Below are 14,560 nucleotides of genomic sequence, written 5' to 3'. Positions count from 1 at the left end.
ACACACACACACACACACAACCACCGTGACCCTAACCTTCAAGGAAAGAGAGAAAGGTGGATGTGTGACAACAAAGAGAGAGAAAAGATGAGATAAAGATAAAAAAGAAAGAATGTTTATCCAGCGCGAGAGAAAATCCAACTCAAACAGTGAGAGCTGTGTGTGTGTGTGTGTGTGTGTGTGTGTGTGTGTGTGTGTGTGTGTGTGTGTGTGTGTGTGTGTGTGTGTGTGTGTGTGTGTGTGTGTGTGTGTGTGTGTGTGTGTCAACGCATCCAGAGCAGCTCTGGATGTGTGCGCACAGGGCGCGTTCACGTTCACGTGTCCTTTAATTTCCCTCCTGTATACAGGTGAGTTATGCACAAAACTGAACAGAGGCAGTTTTAACAAAGTGTGAAACAGTTCTTTGCTGTGAAGCGTCTGGAGACACAGAGAGAGAGAGGCAGAGAGAGAGAGAGAGCTACACCTGGTCTCTCAGGTTATCGCTCGTGTTGATGAGTTCATTTCCACGGCTCTGAATAAAAGCAGAAAACATACCAAGGCGGAACAAAAAGCAGCAGGGAGGTGTTTGTGATCTCGGAGCAGTCGACTTAACTTTCTCTAATCACGACGCACTATTTGATCACCCACTCGGCGCGCGTCGCGGCAAAGCTTCAAAACTTTACGCGCTCCCACCGTCCACTTGGAGATGGATAGAAATCAAAAAGAAACGGACAGTGTTGGTGATCTCACCTTGGCCTTCAGAGCTTCATTCTGTCGAAGACACTCGTCCATATCGCCTGTTGCAGCCACGTAAATCCGCTTTGAAACGGGACATCTTAGCTTGGCGCAGGAACCGGAGACTCCGTGCCGTGGAAGCGACCTGCCCGCCTGTCCGTCTGTCTCCGCCGCTCCCGGGGAATGGAGGAGAGCTGGCCGGTAAACCCACACAGCGCCACTTGGAGCCGGACACACAAGAAGAAGTGGAGACGACAGGAGGAAAATCTGACTGAACCAAGCGTAACGCTGGTTTAAAAAAAAAAAAATGAAGCGATGGAATAATAAACAAGTCCAGGTGGCTCCTGAGGAGAGGCAGAGTGACCAGAGCCGCTGCTCCCTCACACACACACTGAGGCGGTTAGGCGCTCACAGCTGACTTTCACCTGAAGTTTATTTCCTGGCTGAAGCCTGAGAGCAGCAGCAGGAGCTGAGTGTTGACACGAGCACCCAGTTCAACCAGTTTCTTCATTTTTTTTTTTTTTTGCATTAAAAAACAAAAACATCACATGCACCTCTCATCATCTGCAGCATCAATAGCAGCGGGAGATTTGTGGGGAATCTGTCATGTTGCTTTATGGCAGAAAGAGAAATAGATATATTGCATCAGCAGCAGAAGATGATGTAAAAGCAGCAGAAATGAGCTTTATTGTGAACGTGGTCTTCATCATGAGCAACTGCTGCCACATGGGACCCATCAGAGTGGTATTCAGGACCTTGACAGCTGGGTTCACCAAACATATGCTGCACAGATCATGATTAAAGTCACATTAAGCAACGTTTGATGCTTATTCATGTCCATTTGAACTGGGACAATCTAAGATCACGATTTTCTTTGCACAGTGTCAGTTTGAATCTGCACAGGGTAAGGTCAAGACTTACTTTATTGTAGAGAAGAAGAAACCACCAATAGAAACGGATCAGGGTGGGAGGGGCCATCTGCCTCAACTGGTTGGGTTTGAGAGGAGAGGGAGGAAGTAGTATGATGTTAGTGCACATAAAATCAAGCTAATCCGTTGAGAAATCAAACATGAACACGAAGTGATGTACTGTACTATTAGATATCTTGTTTTTTTCTATTTCACTCTGTACATATAAATCATCTGCGATCTGAAGCCAAAGCTCTGGATTTATCTCATCACACTGTTCGGTCCAATTATCAGTCACGACCTGAGTGCTCACACATGTAAAAACGTCCCATCAGCCCCAGGACCAGATGACCGGTCCTCACTCTCTCCTCTACACAACATGACACATGACACCTGATGAAATTGAAGTTCATCCCGACAGTGACATGAGTCATTCTGGTTAAAAAAACAGCCAAACACACACCGCTTCTAATTACCATTTTAAAGTAAAAATAAAAATACATTGCTAGTTGCTGACTTGTTCCAGTTTTGGAGGAGTCAAACCTGAGAGGACGGACACCCAGTGCACATGAGCCACTCTTCTCAAAGCCAAGTCATTGGTATCATCACTAAAACCTGTCAGGCCCAGCAGACGTAAAACTCAGCATCATGGGCGTTCCTGCTTTATGAGACAGATCAGTTAAGTCATCTTTAAGTTTATTTGTGACCTCGAGGAGGGAGGTTGAGGATCTCAGCTCCTCACACGCCCGTCTACCTCTATCTCTCTCTTTTCTCTGAGGCCAAGGGCAACCGGCTTGACATGAACTTCTTCTTTTAATTCACTCAGCGACGTGAAAGAGGAGCGAACAGCAGAAAGCTTCCAAAGAGCACATTTAATTCCCACTTATTGACTCACTACAATGACACCGCACAATACGTTCACTTACAATACATTTCTGGAGCTCATCTGCACACTGCTAAGCTCTTTTGTGTCTTTTCTTCAAGGCCTGAAAACTACTAAGCTCAGGCAGTGTGGGTTTGCACAGCGACTGGGAATGAAAACATGACACCGACAAAAGGCTAAAGTACTTCAACAACAATATGTGGCTTGTGTATATGAACATGTTGAGGTAGGATCGTGTCCAACAGAAGTTTAGTGAGGAGAATGAAAAGAGGATATGTTTGGATGACTGACACACACTCACACACAATAGGACTATGTGCCTTCAGATCCATCAGTGGGTTCGATACACAGCTCTTTCCTTGAGAGACCAATAATCACGTGGCACCATCTTCCGATATCTCACCTCCACCCTTGTGTGTTGTTAAGTTTCCCCCCCCCCATCCTCATGTCATATCTCAGGATGCTTATTAGAAAATTGATGGGTCAAGCTCTTTTTGCACATCCCTGTCTGCCGACGCCAGGCACACAGCTATTGGATTTTTACGCCCTGTTCAATGGAGGGTAATGTTGCGTTCATCCGGAGTGTGGTTGTTATAGGAGTGGAGGGAGGAGAGAGGAGAGGGGGGAGGGGGGTTATGCATTGTGCACTACTGTAAGTGAGCACTTTATTAAGAACACCATACAAATACTGGGCAGCTCCTTCGCTGTTAAACAGCCTCAGTTTTCTGGGGAGTGGATGTTGGAAACATACCTTTGAGAGGCTGCCAACATCTTTAATGAGTTTTGCTGGATTCACATCTGGTGACTTGGAGGGGGGGGGGGGGGGGGGGGGGGGCACTGAAGTTCACTGAACACAACATCATGTTCATGAGACGACTTTTCCTTTGTCACATGGAGCGTCATGATGCAGGAAGTGTCCATTAGAAGATGATAAACTGTAGAGATAAGGGGATGAACATGGTCAGAAGCAACTCACAGATACTGTGATTGTCCTATTTATTCCTTAATCCAGATCCCCATTACATGTGAGTAATAAGGCAGCTAATCTTCCTGAGGTCTTAAAGGGATAGTTCAACATTTTGGCAAATTGGCCCATTGCCATAATCCCTATAGTTTTAGGAGTAGGTTTGTTACCTTTAATTGTCGGTGCAAGCTATTTTTTGAATGGCGGAGCAGAGCCGTGAGCTGCTCAGAGCTACGCTACGGAGGCTAATGGGATTTCTTGGATTGTGTATTTGATGAGTTAGATGAGGGAAACCAAGAACCCCAAAACACTCTCGTGGACAAGTTGTGACCTGCACATTCACCACACTATGAGATAATAACAGAACGTTATGAGACTGAGTTGTTTTAGAGGTAATACAGAGACTGCTTGCCGAAAAACTGCCCCAGCGGTTTTGCATGAATTTACCTCTAAAACAACTCTGTCTGGTAATGTTCTGTTTTTATCTCATAGCGTGGTGAATGTGCAGGTCACAACTTGTCCACCAGAGTGTTTTGGAGTTGTTGGATTGTGTATTTAGTGAGTTTGATGAGGGAAACCAAGAAATCCCATTAGCCTCCATAGCTTAACTCTGAGCAGCTCACGGCTCTGCTCCACCATTCTAAAAACAGCTTGCGCCGACAATTAAAGGTAATGAACCTATACTCCTAAAACTATAGGGATGGGCCAATTTGCCAAAATGTTGAACTATCCCTTTAACTATACAACTGATAGTTTGTAAGTTATCTTCATTGTAATGTCTCTGTACTTTACAGATCTGCACGCCGCTTCAGTCCTGTTTCTCTTCTTAAGTAGAAAACCCCCAGCAGCCACTGTTTACTATAACAGATGTTACTAAAGAAATTCAAAGGGTTGCACGTCGGCCTCGTCTACTCAGAGCCATGAGACACTGGTATGGATACACCATCGAACCATAATGATGAAAGTTTCCACAAAACATTCATCACATCACCACTGTCACCTCAGAAATTCAGATCCATCAAACCAGGCTCTGTCTCTTCACTGCTGAGACCTTGTGTCCACTGCAGCCACAGGTTTCTGTCCATGGTGACATGCAGGAGGGGGACATGACGCAGTCTCTGATGTTGTAGTTCATCCAGCTCAAGGTTGGGTTTGTTCATTCTCAAGCTTTTCTGCTCACACAGTTGTAAAGAGTGGTTATCTGAGTTACTGTGACTTTTCTGTCAACTCCAACCACTCTGTCCATTCTCCCCCTGTCCTCTCTCATCAACAACACTGAGCTGCTGCTCACTGGAAGGTTTTTGTTTCTGGCTCCAGTCTGAGTAAAAAAAAAAAAAAGCTCCAAACTCCAGAGACTGTTGTGTGTGTGAAAATCCAGGAGATCAACAGTTTCACAAAAGCTCTAACCAGCTACACCAACAGTCACGTCACGGTCAAACACACTGGGATCACATTTTTCCCCTCATCCAAATGTTTGAGGTGAACATTGACAATCTGCATCATTTAATATCACACTCTGCTGCTATATCATTATCTTATAATAATTAGAAGCACCAACAGGCGTACCCGTAAAGTGTTATGAGTGCATTTAAGGTAGAGTTTCATGCTGAAAGATATTGCTGTGTCATCTATCTATAAAACAGTCTTTTTCCTCCTGTCTTTTTGTAGAATTTGTGAGGTTCTTTTTTTGGACGAGGTGAAAGCTGCAGAGACAGAAATGAAAGGAATGTGTTTGCTTTGGAATCATTTCTATGCAGCTTTGACTTTGTTGGCTTTTGATCTCCTGCTAGCATGATACGGACAAGGTGAATCAAGATGGCGTCTTCAGAGTAGGTCTTCTTTTTTTATATACTTCTTTTTTAAAAAGCGCCTGACTGCACAAAGCATCTAAACTTCTCTGGGGAGGCGAGACACTTGGAAAGAGTCAGGACAAACACAGGGTTCACATGGCAATATGGGATGCCTCCGAAGGACTGAATCAGGTCAGTCTCACCACCTTTATGCATCTGCTCCGTTCGGACTTTGTGTCAAAGGTTTATCACGCTCGCCTCAGCTTGGCACTAACCTCTGCTTCAATCTGCTGCCTGCAGACCTCCCCTGCTTATCCAATCCTGCACCGTGTCCTAAACCCCATAACCCAACTCACCCAAATTGAAATATCATATTAAGTTATAAAACAATACCTGAGAAGAATTACATAGAAGCATAATCCAAAAAGTGCATGATTGAAAAAGGATTAGTGGAGGAGGAGGAGAGGAGGAGGATGGGGGGTGGGGGTGCGATGTGGCCACACAGTTGGGTGGATTTGCACTGTGGTCACAAGCTGAGAGCTGTCTGCCTCGGGCTGATTGTGAATCGGGGCCATCCCGGTCAGATTTACGTGGTCCTGCGAGTGATTTGGGATTTACTTTCTTAACAAGCGCCATCCAGATCTGTCCTTGTCGTACAGTGTGTGTCCGTCCGTCCATGAAGTCACACCTCAATGCTTTCAGCAGGATGCATTTGTGATAGGCAGTGGCTTTTCTCGGCGGAGATTTGCAGCTCAGGGCGAGAATAAACACAGTTTCTCATTTAAATAAGTGTACTGTTTTATTACTGTTGAGAAAAAACACGGGGACATATAGTTGGACAGAGTTATTTCAGGCTTTAGCGGGAGGCACACGGGTCAGGCCGGTTAATGATAATGATGACAAATGGTCCAGCCTGCTTGGGCCCCAGAGAAATGAAGCCCACATCTCTGGGGGGTTGGTCCACAAATTAGCTTTTGTCAATACCATGTTCCTAATTTGTCCACACAGGAAATGCTGACAGAAATATCGGTTACTGTAACCAAGTGTGGGAATTGAATCCTATTGGTTTATTCGTGGTGTCATTAGCATACAGGGATGAATGAGCCGCCATGATTAGATCTCGTACACCAACAGAGTCCAGTCGGGTTTCAACGCAGATCGAAATTCAGCTCTGCAGAAACACATTCAGAGTTTTTTCAATACAGCTGAAGTTTAGCTTTCACTGTGTAAGACCCAAAACAACAGGGACAAAATGCAGGAGCAGCAGGAATTTAAATGGGCCTCCATCACTGTTGACAATTATCTCCAATCAAACCAAATTACATAATGGAGACTCACATTTTTTTTCTTATTTTACCTTTGAAATGGATTATTTACCACTGGTGTCACAGAGGGCACCGTTTCATTTTACTCAGGCGACAGTGAGCTGTTGAATGTTTTATACAGTGTATCCTGCTTTTTACAATGTGTCAAATGGTTTACATATTCCCACTTTTGCAGTCGGTGAAATACTCAATAAAACACACTGTATTTATATCTGTATATATTTTAGAGACTGACGGCTCAAGGACAAATACCTGCAGGTTCCTTCTTTCTTTGATAGCAGCACTCTATTAAAACACTATTACAATTAACATTTAGAAAACATGATGTTTTCTTAATCTTTGCTGAATTTTACAATATGATCTATTCTTAATGAATGCACTAATCTAAGGTCTAAATATGCTGGATACGGTGTACTACTGTGCTTTGTGTTGTATTATTACTGTAGCTGTGTCACTGCTGAGTGACTCTGGGAACATAGATGTTCCCCATGGTCAACTCATTCATTTCTTTGGATTGGTTCCTCCATACCTGTGTACCTGTGCACGTATAGGCAACATGTAGAGAAATCAAATCTAAAATGAACCATTTTCTCACAGCATCAGTTCCCAGAGTTAGGACACAGTTGGGGAAAATAGATTTTCAGAAAGACTTCTGCTATTTACTGTTGGTGAATTCAAGGTATTTTGTTGCTCTTTCCTTTGAATGTGTCGTTTTTACATTGTTTTACATTGTTTTGAAAAATCATACATATTTATGCATCTTAAAGGGGAGCTATGCAAGTATGGTCTTCTTTTCTCTGTTTTGGTCACTTTTTTTCAACGGAAAAACGGAGCTCCCCCTACAGTTTGGAAGTGCACATTTCCACCGTTGTTACTGTCATTACTGGGCTTGTTTGTGTCGTAGTGTTTCTCACAAGATGAGATCTGGGACACCGGGTCGGAGGCTCTGATCTTGCAAGGTTGGTTTTCGGCCAACAGACGCTATAGGTGGAAGCCAGAGAGCCTCCATTCCAAGTCATTTAACCAACACAATTAATCTGAAGATGTTTAATTAAGGCAAAAGTCTTGCATAGTTTCTCTTTAACTAAATGTGTCAAAACTCTTCAGTAGCATGTGATATATTAAGTTGAGTGATTTAATCATGCTACACTGTTTTTTTTTTTGACGTTTCTGACATCTCATCGCAGAGTGTCTAACCATCTGCTTCACAGTTCTTCAAGGTGCTTAATTGGAAACAATTTCATATAAAGATATTTTCTATATTTGATCACATCATTTCACTCCTACTCACTCACTCACATTTTCATTGTAAGAAAGTTGAAACACAGGCTCTAAAGACAACTGCCAGTTCACCGAGTCCTGGTCTGTGCTTGTCTCTCCGCCTCGTTCAGCCGTCCTGCTCTGAACAATGAGTCTTGAAATCAGTTAGATTAAGCACATTGTCTATTGATTGGCTCCTAAATTGCTGTGCGATACAAGACAAATAATCCCATTTCAAGTTTCAACACTTGTTTCTAATGGTTTCCAAATCATTTCAGGCAGGAATGGATCACAATTAGTTTAGCATTTAGCAGCCGAGTGTGGCCGTGCATGCATGAGTGTGATTCTGGGCTTAACAGTGGCTGCATTTGACATTTCCATTCTCTGGACACTCTCCTTTGTTCTGCCTGTGGGACTCTCTTTTCAGACACCTGTAGAAGCTGAGAAGAGATCCAGTCACTATGGCAGCACATTAGGGCAGCTGCAAGTGCAGAATTTAATTTGAATGAAAAGTATGTGGACTTGTAATAGTGTTTCTCTGACTCTGGAAGGCAGCACCTCCTATGAGGACACGATGGTTTATGTGTTACAATAATCTGACCTTGGCCAGATGTGGTCACAACCAGGTGTTTTCACATGAGCCTACAAGACTTCTGTCAGTGTTTGTTATCATTTTTGGATCAGTCTTATGTTCAATAATGTGAATTTTCCTAAACGCTGAAACCATGTCCAACACAGACTGTGATCCTGCACAGCCGTGTGAGTTGACATTTGATGTTTCAGACATGTTTTCATGAGTGTACGATGGATTGGCCAGGAGATATGAGGACTAATTTCAGGTTTGTTGACCATCAAAGGAGAGGAAAAGTGTATAAGGAGCAGTGAGAGACTAAACTTCCTCCTTCCTGGCTCCATATGCTGCTTCAAGCTGTGATAAAAGACTTAATGAAGAGAAGTTCCTACTGTGTGTGTGAGTGTGTTTGTGTGTGTGTTTGTGTGTGTGTGTGTGTGTGTGTGTGTGTGTGTGTGTGTGTGTGTGTGTGTGTGTGTGTGTGTGTGTGTGTGTGTGTGTGTGTGTGTGTGTGTGTGTGTGTGTGTGTGAATGTGTGTGTGTGTGTGTGTGTGTGTGCTCTGATCACACGCATCACTAGTTTTATTGCTGCACTGTGTACTGTGCATTTATAGTGTGGTTTGAAACTGCAGTGTAAATTTAATGCAGGCTTCATATCAGCATCATATCTTTGTTTGCAAACATGAATCTTATAGAGTCAAGTCTTTGTTTATGTTTCAACACAGAGCTACAGTCTCACATAAACGCACCATCACACTCAGGTGGAAGATTTGGCTTCTACTTCTAGTTGAAGTTACAAATCCTCTACATTAGAAGAAAATTCAGCGCTAAGAGAACTAAGAGCCAGATTTACACTTTCGAGCTGAGCGGCTTTGATTTAAGGTTTTTCTTTCCACTATTTATTGTGACCATAAAGTTTATTGGTTTGTTTTATTTCATTGTTATAAGGCACCAGTGTGTATCCTATCAGCCTGGTGATTCACACGCACACACACAGACTGTGGATGTCTTTGTCGGCTCAGGTTGCTCCTATAGTTGCATTTCAGGCTGACCGCATTTGTAACTGATGGATTTCCTTTAATGGCGGTGGTTTACACATCATGCTCTTTAAGTACAAAGCGATGAATGGGGGAAGTTGTGAAAGGACAAATCCTGCGATGGCATCTCGTCACAAAATGTCTGAAAATCTGTCTAATGAGTAATATTAAGAGGAGCAGGCTGCCAGGTCAGAATCAGCCACTACTCACTCTGACTGACGTCTCTGATTTATACACTCCTGATTCATTTCACATGTCTCCATTAGAGAGCAGCTGCACATCTGTACCGATGACACTGAAACAAATTAAGACCATGAGATAAAGTGATGATGATGATGATGAGGATGGAGCTGTCAGATATCCCTTTCAGGATTCCACAAGTATTTATCTATTGCTGCATAATTACAGTGCAACAAAAGGTGCTTGGTGTTTAATACTGACCCAGAGCTCAGTGCTCCGCTCAGCACAGTCTGCAGCTCAGACACATCAAGGTTTAATAAGCTCATTGTGTCTGGTCCGACCAGGGGAGAACATAATAACATTAACAGTACACCTCCAGGAGGCTGAAACATACTTTGTGCATCTTCTAATTTGGGAGTGCATGTTTAATCTAGTGTTAATGAAAGTGGTACTCCAGTAGCATAATGTTAATCTTACAAGAACATACACATCCAATTTGCATTGTTTTTTGTAAAAGTAGTTACACCCCATTAAATATTTAGCTCTTGTGTGATGTTCGAGGGGTGTCTTACATGTACAGTCTGTTCACAGCATCTCAATAGGGTTCAGATCTGAACTTGGACTTGGATTCTCCAGAATTCTCAATTTCTTTCCACTGAACTCTTCCTTGGTGGAATTACTGGGATTTTTTGGGTCGTTGTCAAGTTGCATGTTCCCGCCCTGCTTCAGCCTCAGTTTCTGCACAGATCTCACATTGTCCTCAAGCTCCCTCTGATACAATGAAGAATTCATAGTGGATCCTCTGATGGAGTGCAGGCCAGGCCCTGCTGCAGCAGAGCAGCCCCAAACCATGACATTTCTATTCCCATGCTTCACAGTTGGTATGAGGTTCTCTGTTGAAATGCTGTCTTTGGTTTATGCCAAACACGTCCTCTGTTACTTTGTCCAAATAATTCATAACTTTACACTCATCTGACCAAAAACACATTGTTCCAAAAAGTTCTTGTCTTTGTCCTCCTGGTTGTCAAACTTCAGTCTTGTCTTGAAGTCTTTTTTTTTGTTCTTTGCACACTTCGCATGTAACCCAAACTGCATCAAAATGCATCTTTGTTCATTTCTTTTGATAAATTCTTAATTTTGTTTTGGCATAGGTGATGCATTTACATCACCTTTATAAATATAATTTGAGAAGATCTAATATTGATATTTCTTAAGAATTAACTAAATACTTTATTGCATCTGTGACTTAATGTATACTATTAATTTTATACAGTATCTTATTCTGAAGTTTAATCTCCTATCTCAGATATAAATAGTAAAAAGCTAACTTTTTAAAATAAAAAAACATCTTAACAGGTCTTAACATGACACACAGTTAACTCAAGTTGGAAAATTCTTATTCTAATATGAATGTTTAAACTACAGACTCCTGTAGCAGGTTGGAGAAATACTGCACTGGGGATTCCTCTATTGCATTTTGGGTAATATTCTGTTTTTGCAAGTCAACACTCTGGACACATGAAACATTCAAACTATTTATTACAGTCTAGTTTCCATCTGTTCAGTGCTGAACAGTCAGCAAACAAACATGTTTCTCTTCTACACACAAGAGGTGTCACTTGTAACATAAGCTCCAACAGAAACACACACACACACACACACACACACACTCACTCACTGTGACTCTGGGTTGTGAATCACTCAGCAGTGACATGTGGCCATCAAACTATACAAAAATAATTTAACCTTTATTGTTGGATGTAGCGAGGCAGATGGTTGGAAAGAAAAAAGTCTGTAAATATCCCGTGTTATCTTGCAGAAAGCTGAAGAAGAAATGCAGCCTAAGTTTTAATTAAGTCAGTGGTGTCTGTCAACAGACGACAGTGAGCCAATTCGGTCAGTCATTAAAGAGAAACTGAGAAGCAGCCAAAGTCAAAAAGCTCCTGTATGATGCAGCCTCCTGCCTCACTACAGCTAGTCCAAGTCAATATATTGGTCTAATCCTCATCTGAATGCAGCGTTTTGATCAGATTCCACACAATATGCATGATTGAATTTATTAGAATATCAGATGTCGGCAGCGTGGCATTGAATTTATTCAACAGCTTTGTGAGAACCTCCAATAAAACCTGCCTGGAGGAGCTCCACGCCCACCTAAAACTATTCCTCTCATCTGACTTTCAGGAAACTTTTAGTCTCTTGTGAAGCTTAAGTGCTGTTTCGAATGCTGTTTCAGCTGTGACGGGAATATAAAAATGTTCAGGGTGGTGAAAACTGTGAGCAACGCAAACACGTCAGTGCTGGAGTATTTTCACCTGGTATAAGGATGTACACGGCTCCTCCTGTCAATAGAGCTGCTCCCATACCAATATTGATTTTGAAAATGCCTCTGATGCCAACACTGACCCCCAAAACCAAATCATTCATTATTAAATTTTATTGTTTCACACCTTGGTAAAGAGGCAGCTTCCCAGAAATCAATTCTTCTAGTTCTTACACAGGAAGTTGCACCACGTTGCCACAGGAATTTACTGTAACAAGAGCGGCCATGATGGATTCATTCTACTGTAACATTAGCTTTTAATGAAATATCAGCATTTAGCAACAAGTTATACTGGAGAGTGTGAATGTGTATAGTTATACAGTGTTTAATTTGAGGAGGTGGCAGGAAGCGTTATTTGTTTCTATATTATTTTTGAGTAATCGCTTGTGAGTGATAGTCAAATTAGATATATAGTCACATGGGTTAGAAGTGAACAGGTGGTTTTGAAGCAGCAGTATTGATCAGATGATGCTGTTGAGTTCAGTGCAGAGAGGGAAAATGCTATTGGAGCATCTCTAGGTGTCAACTTATTTATTAGGTATGAAAACAAACAGATTAAACAATATCAGCTCCAAGCTAAAGAGCATGTACAGGTCACATCATGTTGGATTGTAGAAGCCACTTTGTGTTTGTGTGTCTTCCCAGAAAACGCACACTGGAGTGAGGAGTGTGGATGTAGCAGCTGTAGTGAAGCTGAAGGCCGCTCTCCCTCTCTCCACCCTGTCACGGCTGAGCCTCGCAGCTCCAGTCCGGGATGGTGAAAGTCTTGGACTGTCTCTTCTGCTCTCCTATGGTGTAGTCCACGTGGATGCATATGTGTCTGGCGCTGTCCTCTGACGGATACATGCTGACCTCCCCGGAGACCACGGTGTCCTGCACCACGTCCACCGGCGCGTCCAGGTACAGCACCGCCTGCTTCCAGTGCGTCTCCGGCTTGAACGGAGACGTGGAGAGCACGAGCGCGGGCTGCTGAGGTTTGTCCGGGCAGGGGAAAGTGACCGTGAAGTAAACACAGAAAGCGTTGACCGCCGCCGAGCCGAACGACTCGCAGCGGAACTGGCCCTTTACCGACCGCAGCTCCTCCGCCGTCACCGAGTGCAGGTCGAGCTCGGCGAAGCGCGCCGGATGCGAGAGCACGTCCTCCACCGACACCGAGTTCACCGTGATGTCGGAGTTCAAGATGCACCTGCGGGCGAAGTCGGACATGCAGGACATGTCCACGCCGTACTCGTCTTTGACGGTGTACCAGAAGTGCAGGCGGTCCTCCACCACCGGGTCCACCATCGGGGTGATGTAGAGCTCGGCTCGGCTCGGCAGGATGAGGCCGCCCGGCTTCAGCCACTTGTCGCGCGCGTACAGCACCGAGTTGAGCATGGACTCGTGCAGGAGCGCGTAACCCATCCACTCGCTCACGATCACCTCCACCTGCTCCGGGAGGTCCACCGTCTCCACCGTGCCGCGGATCACCTCTATCCGGTCCTGCAGGTTGTTGTGGCGGACTATCCTGGCCGCCTGCTCGGCGATGGAGCAGGCCTCCACGGCGTACACCTTCCTGGCTCCGGCCTGTGCGCAGAAGACGCTCAAAACGCCGGTTCCAGCACCGACGTCCAGCACGACCTTCCCCCGTATGGACTCGCTGTTCCTGAGGATGGCCGTCCGGTACGCGTTGGTCCGGACGTGGTCCGCGATCATCTCCTCGTGGATGGTCACATCGGAGTAGCTGTCGAAGTAAAGTCTGTCCTGACGGCTTTTGTCTAATTTTCTTTTCTTCACAACATGAGACATCTTCTCCACGGTGCCGCTGCAGCCACCACACTGTTTTGTTGTGCTACTTCCGCAATGGTAAATCTGGAACTTGTAGTTTTCCGGGGCGAATATTACCATAGGTACAGCATCCACAAAAACTACAACTCCCACAACAGACGCGTGATGACAGAGGGGTCCGCTGATGCGTTCAGCGTCAGAGGGGAAAATGGTAAATACGATGTCCAGGAGTGACACTCTAAAATCTCTGAAGCTCCAATGTGTGACTTTTTCTGGCATTTTTATTTGAACACAGAACTGGTGGTTTAGTGTTGGGTTTAGACTCAGAGTGCATCCAGCCTATAATAATATCCTTATATTATTTTATTGTATATATTTAACTCATAGGCTGTTGAATCCTGCACTGACAGTGCAAGGATGCAGGGCGAAACAATCCGAGGATCTTACTGTACTACTTTTGATTAATGCAGATGATATGTCATTATCATGGAACTTTATATATTTGATTTGCCTATTTGTGAGTTCATAGAAAACAGGCCTGGTCAAGAAATGTCAAAATGATATCCACAGTCAGTCGATAATAGACTCTAAAATATTAAACTAATTAGACAGGCCCAACATAGATTTTGAAATATTAGGTACCTATTTTGGGGCACTCGGTTTAATGCAAAAAGGACCATTTTGTTGGGGCATTGATAGTTCATCTGTTATTGACTATTACACATTTAAAAATATATAAAATAATAACTTTAAAATAAACTTTTAAGTGTGCAAATCTATACCCATGATGAAAGCAGCCAATCATGATGCAGTCTAATATTATTACCATTAATTTGGAACT

The 14,560-nt window shown here is 43.6% G+C and overlaps 1 protein-coding gene across 1 annotated transcript; it reads right to left on the bottom strand.

The window, feature by feature from the left end:
- Window positions 1-11,234: 11,234 nt before the first annotated feature.
- prmt6 (protein arginine methyltransferase 6) lies at window positions 11,235-13,756 on the bottom strand. Its single transcript, XM_083995032.1, has one exon. The coding sequence runs from the start codon at window positions 13,738-13,740 to the stop codon at window positions 12,679-12,681; it is 1,062 nt and encodes a 353-aa protein (XP_083851158.1). The 5' UTR covers window positions 13,741-13,756; the 3' UTR covers window positions 11,235-12,678.
- Window positions 13,757-14,560: the final 804 nt, after the last annotated feature.

The sequence above is a fragment of the Trachurus trachurus genome, assembly GCF_905171665.1.
Source record: "Trachurus trachurus genome assembly, chromosome: 20".
Taxonomy (NCBI): domain Eukaryota; kingdom Metazoa; phylum Chordata; class Actinopteri; order Carangiformes; family Carangidae; genus Trachurus; species Trachurus trachurus.
Note: the sequence above shows the minus strand (reverse complement) of the source record. Positions and strands in the feature narration are given on the sequence as shown.

Bases quoted from the DNA above. Each gene is read 5' to 3' on its own strand.
- prmt6 (XM_083995032.1), bottom strand. From the start codon at position 13,740: ATGTCTCATGTTGTGAAGAAAAGAAAATTAGACAAAAGCCGTCAGGAC.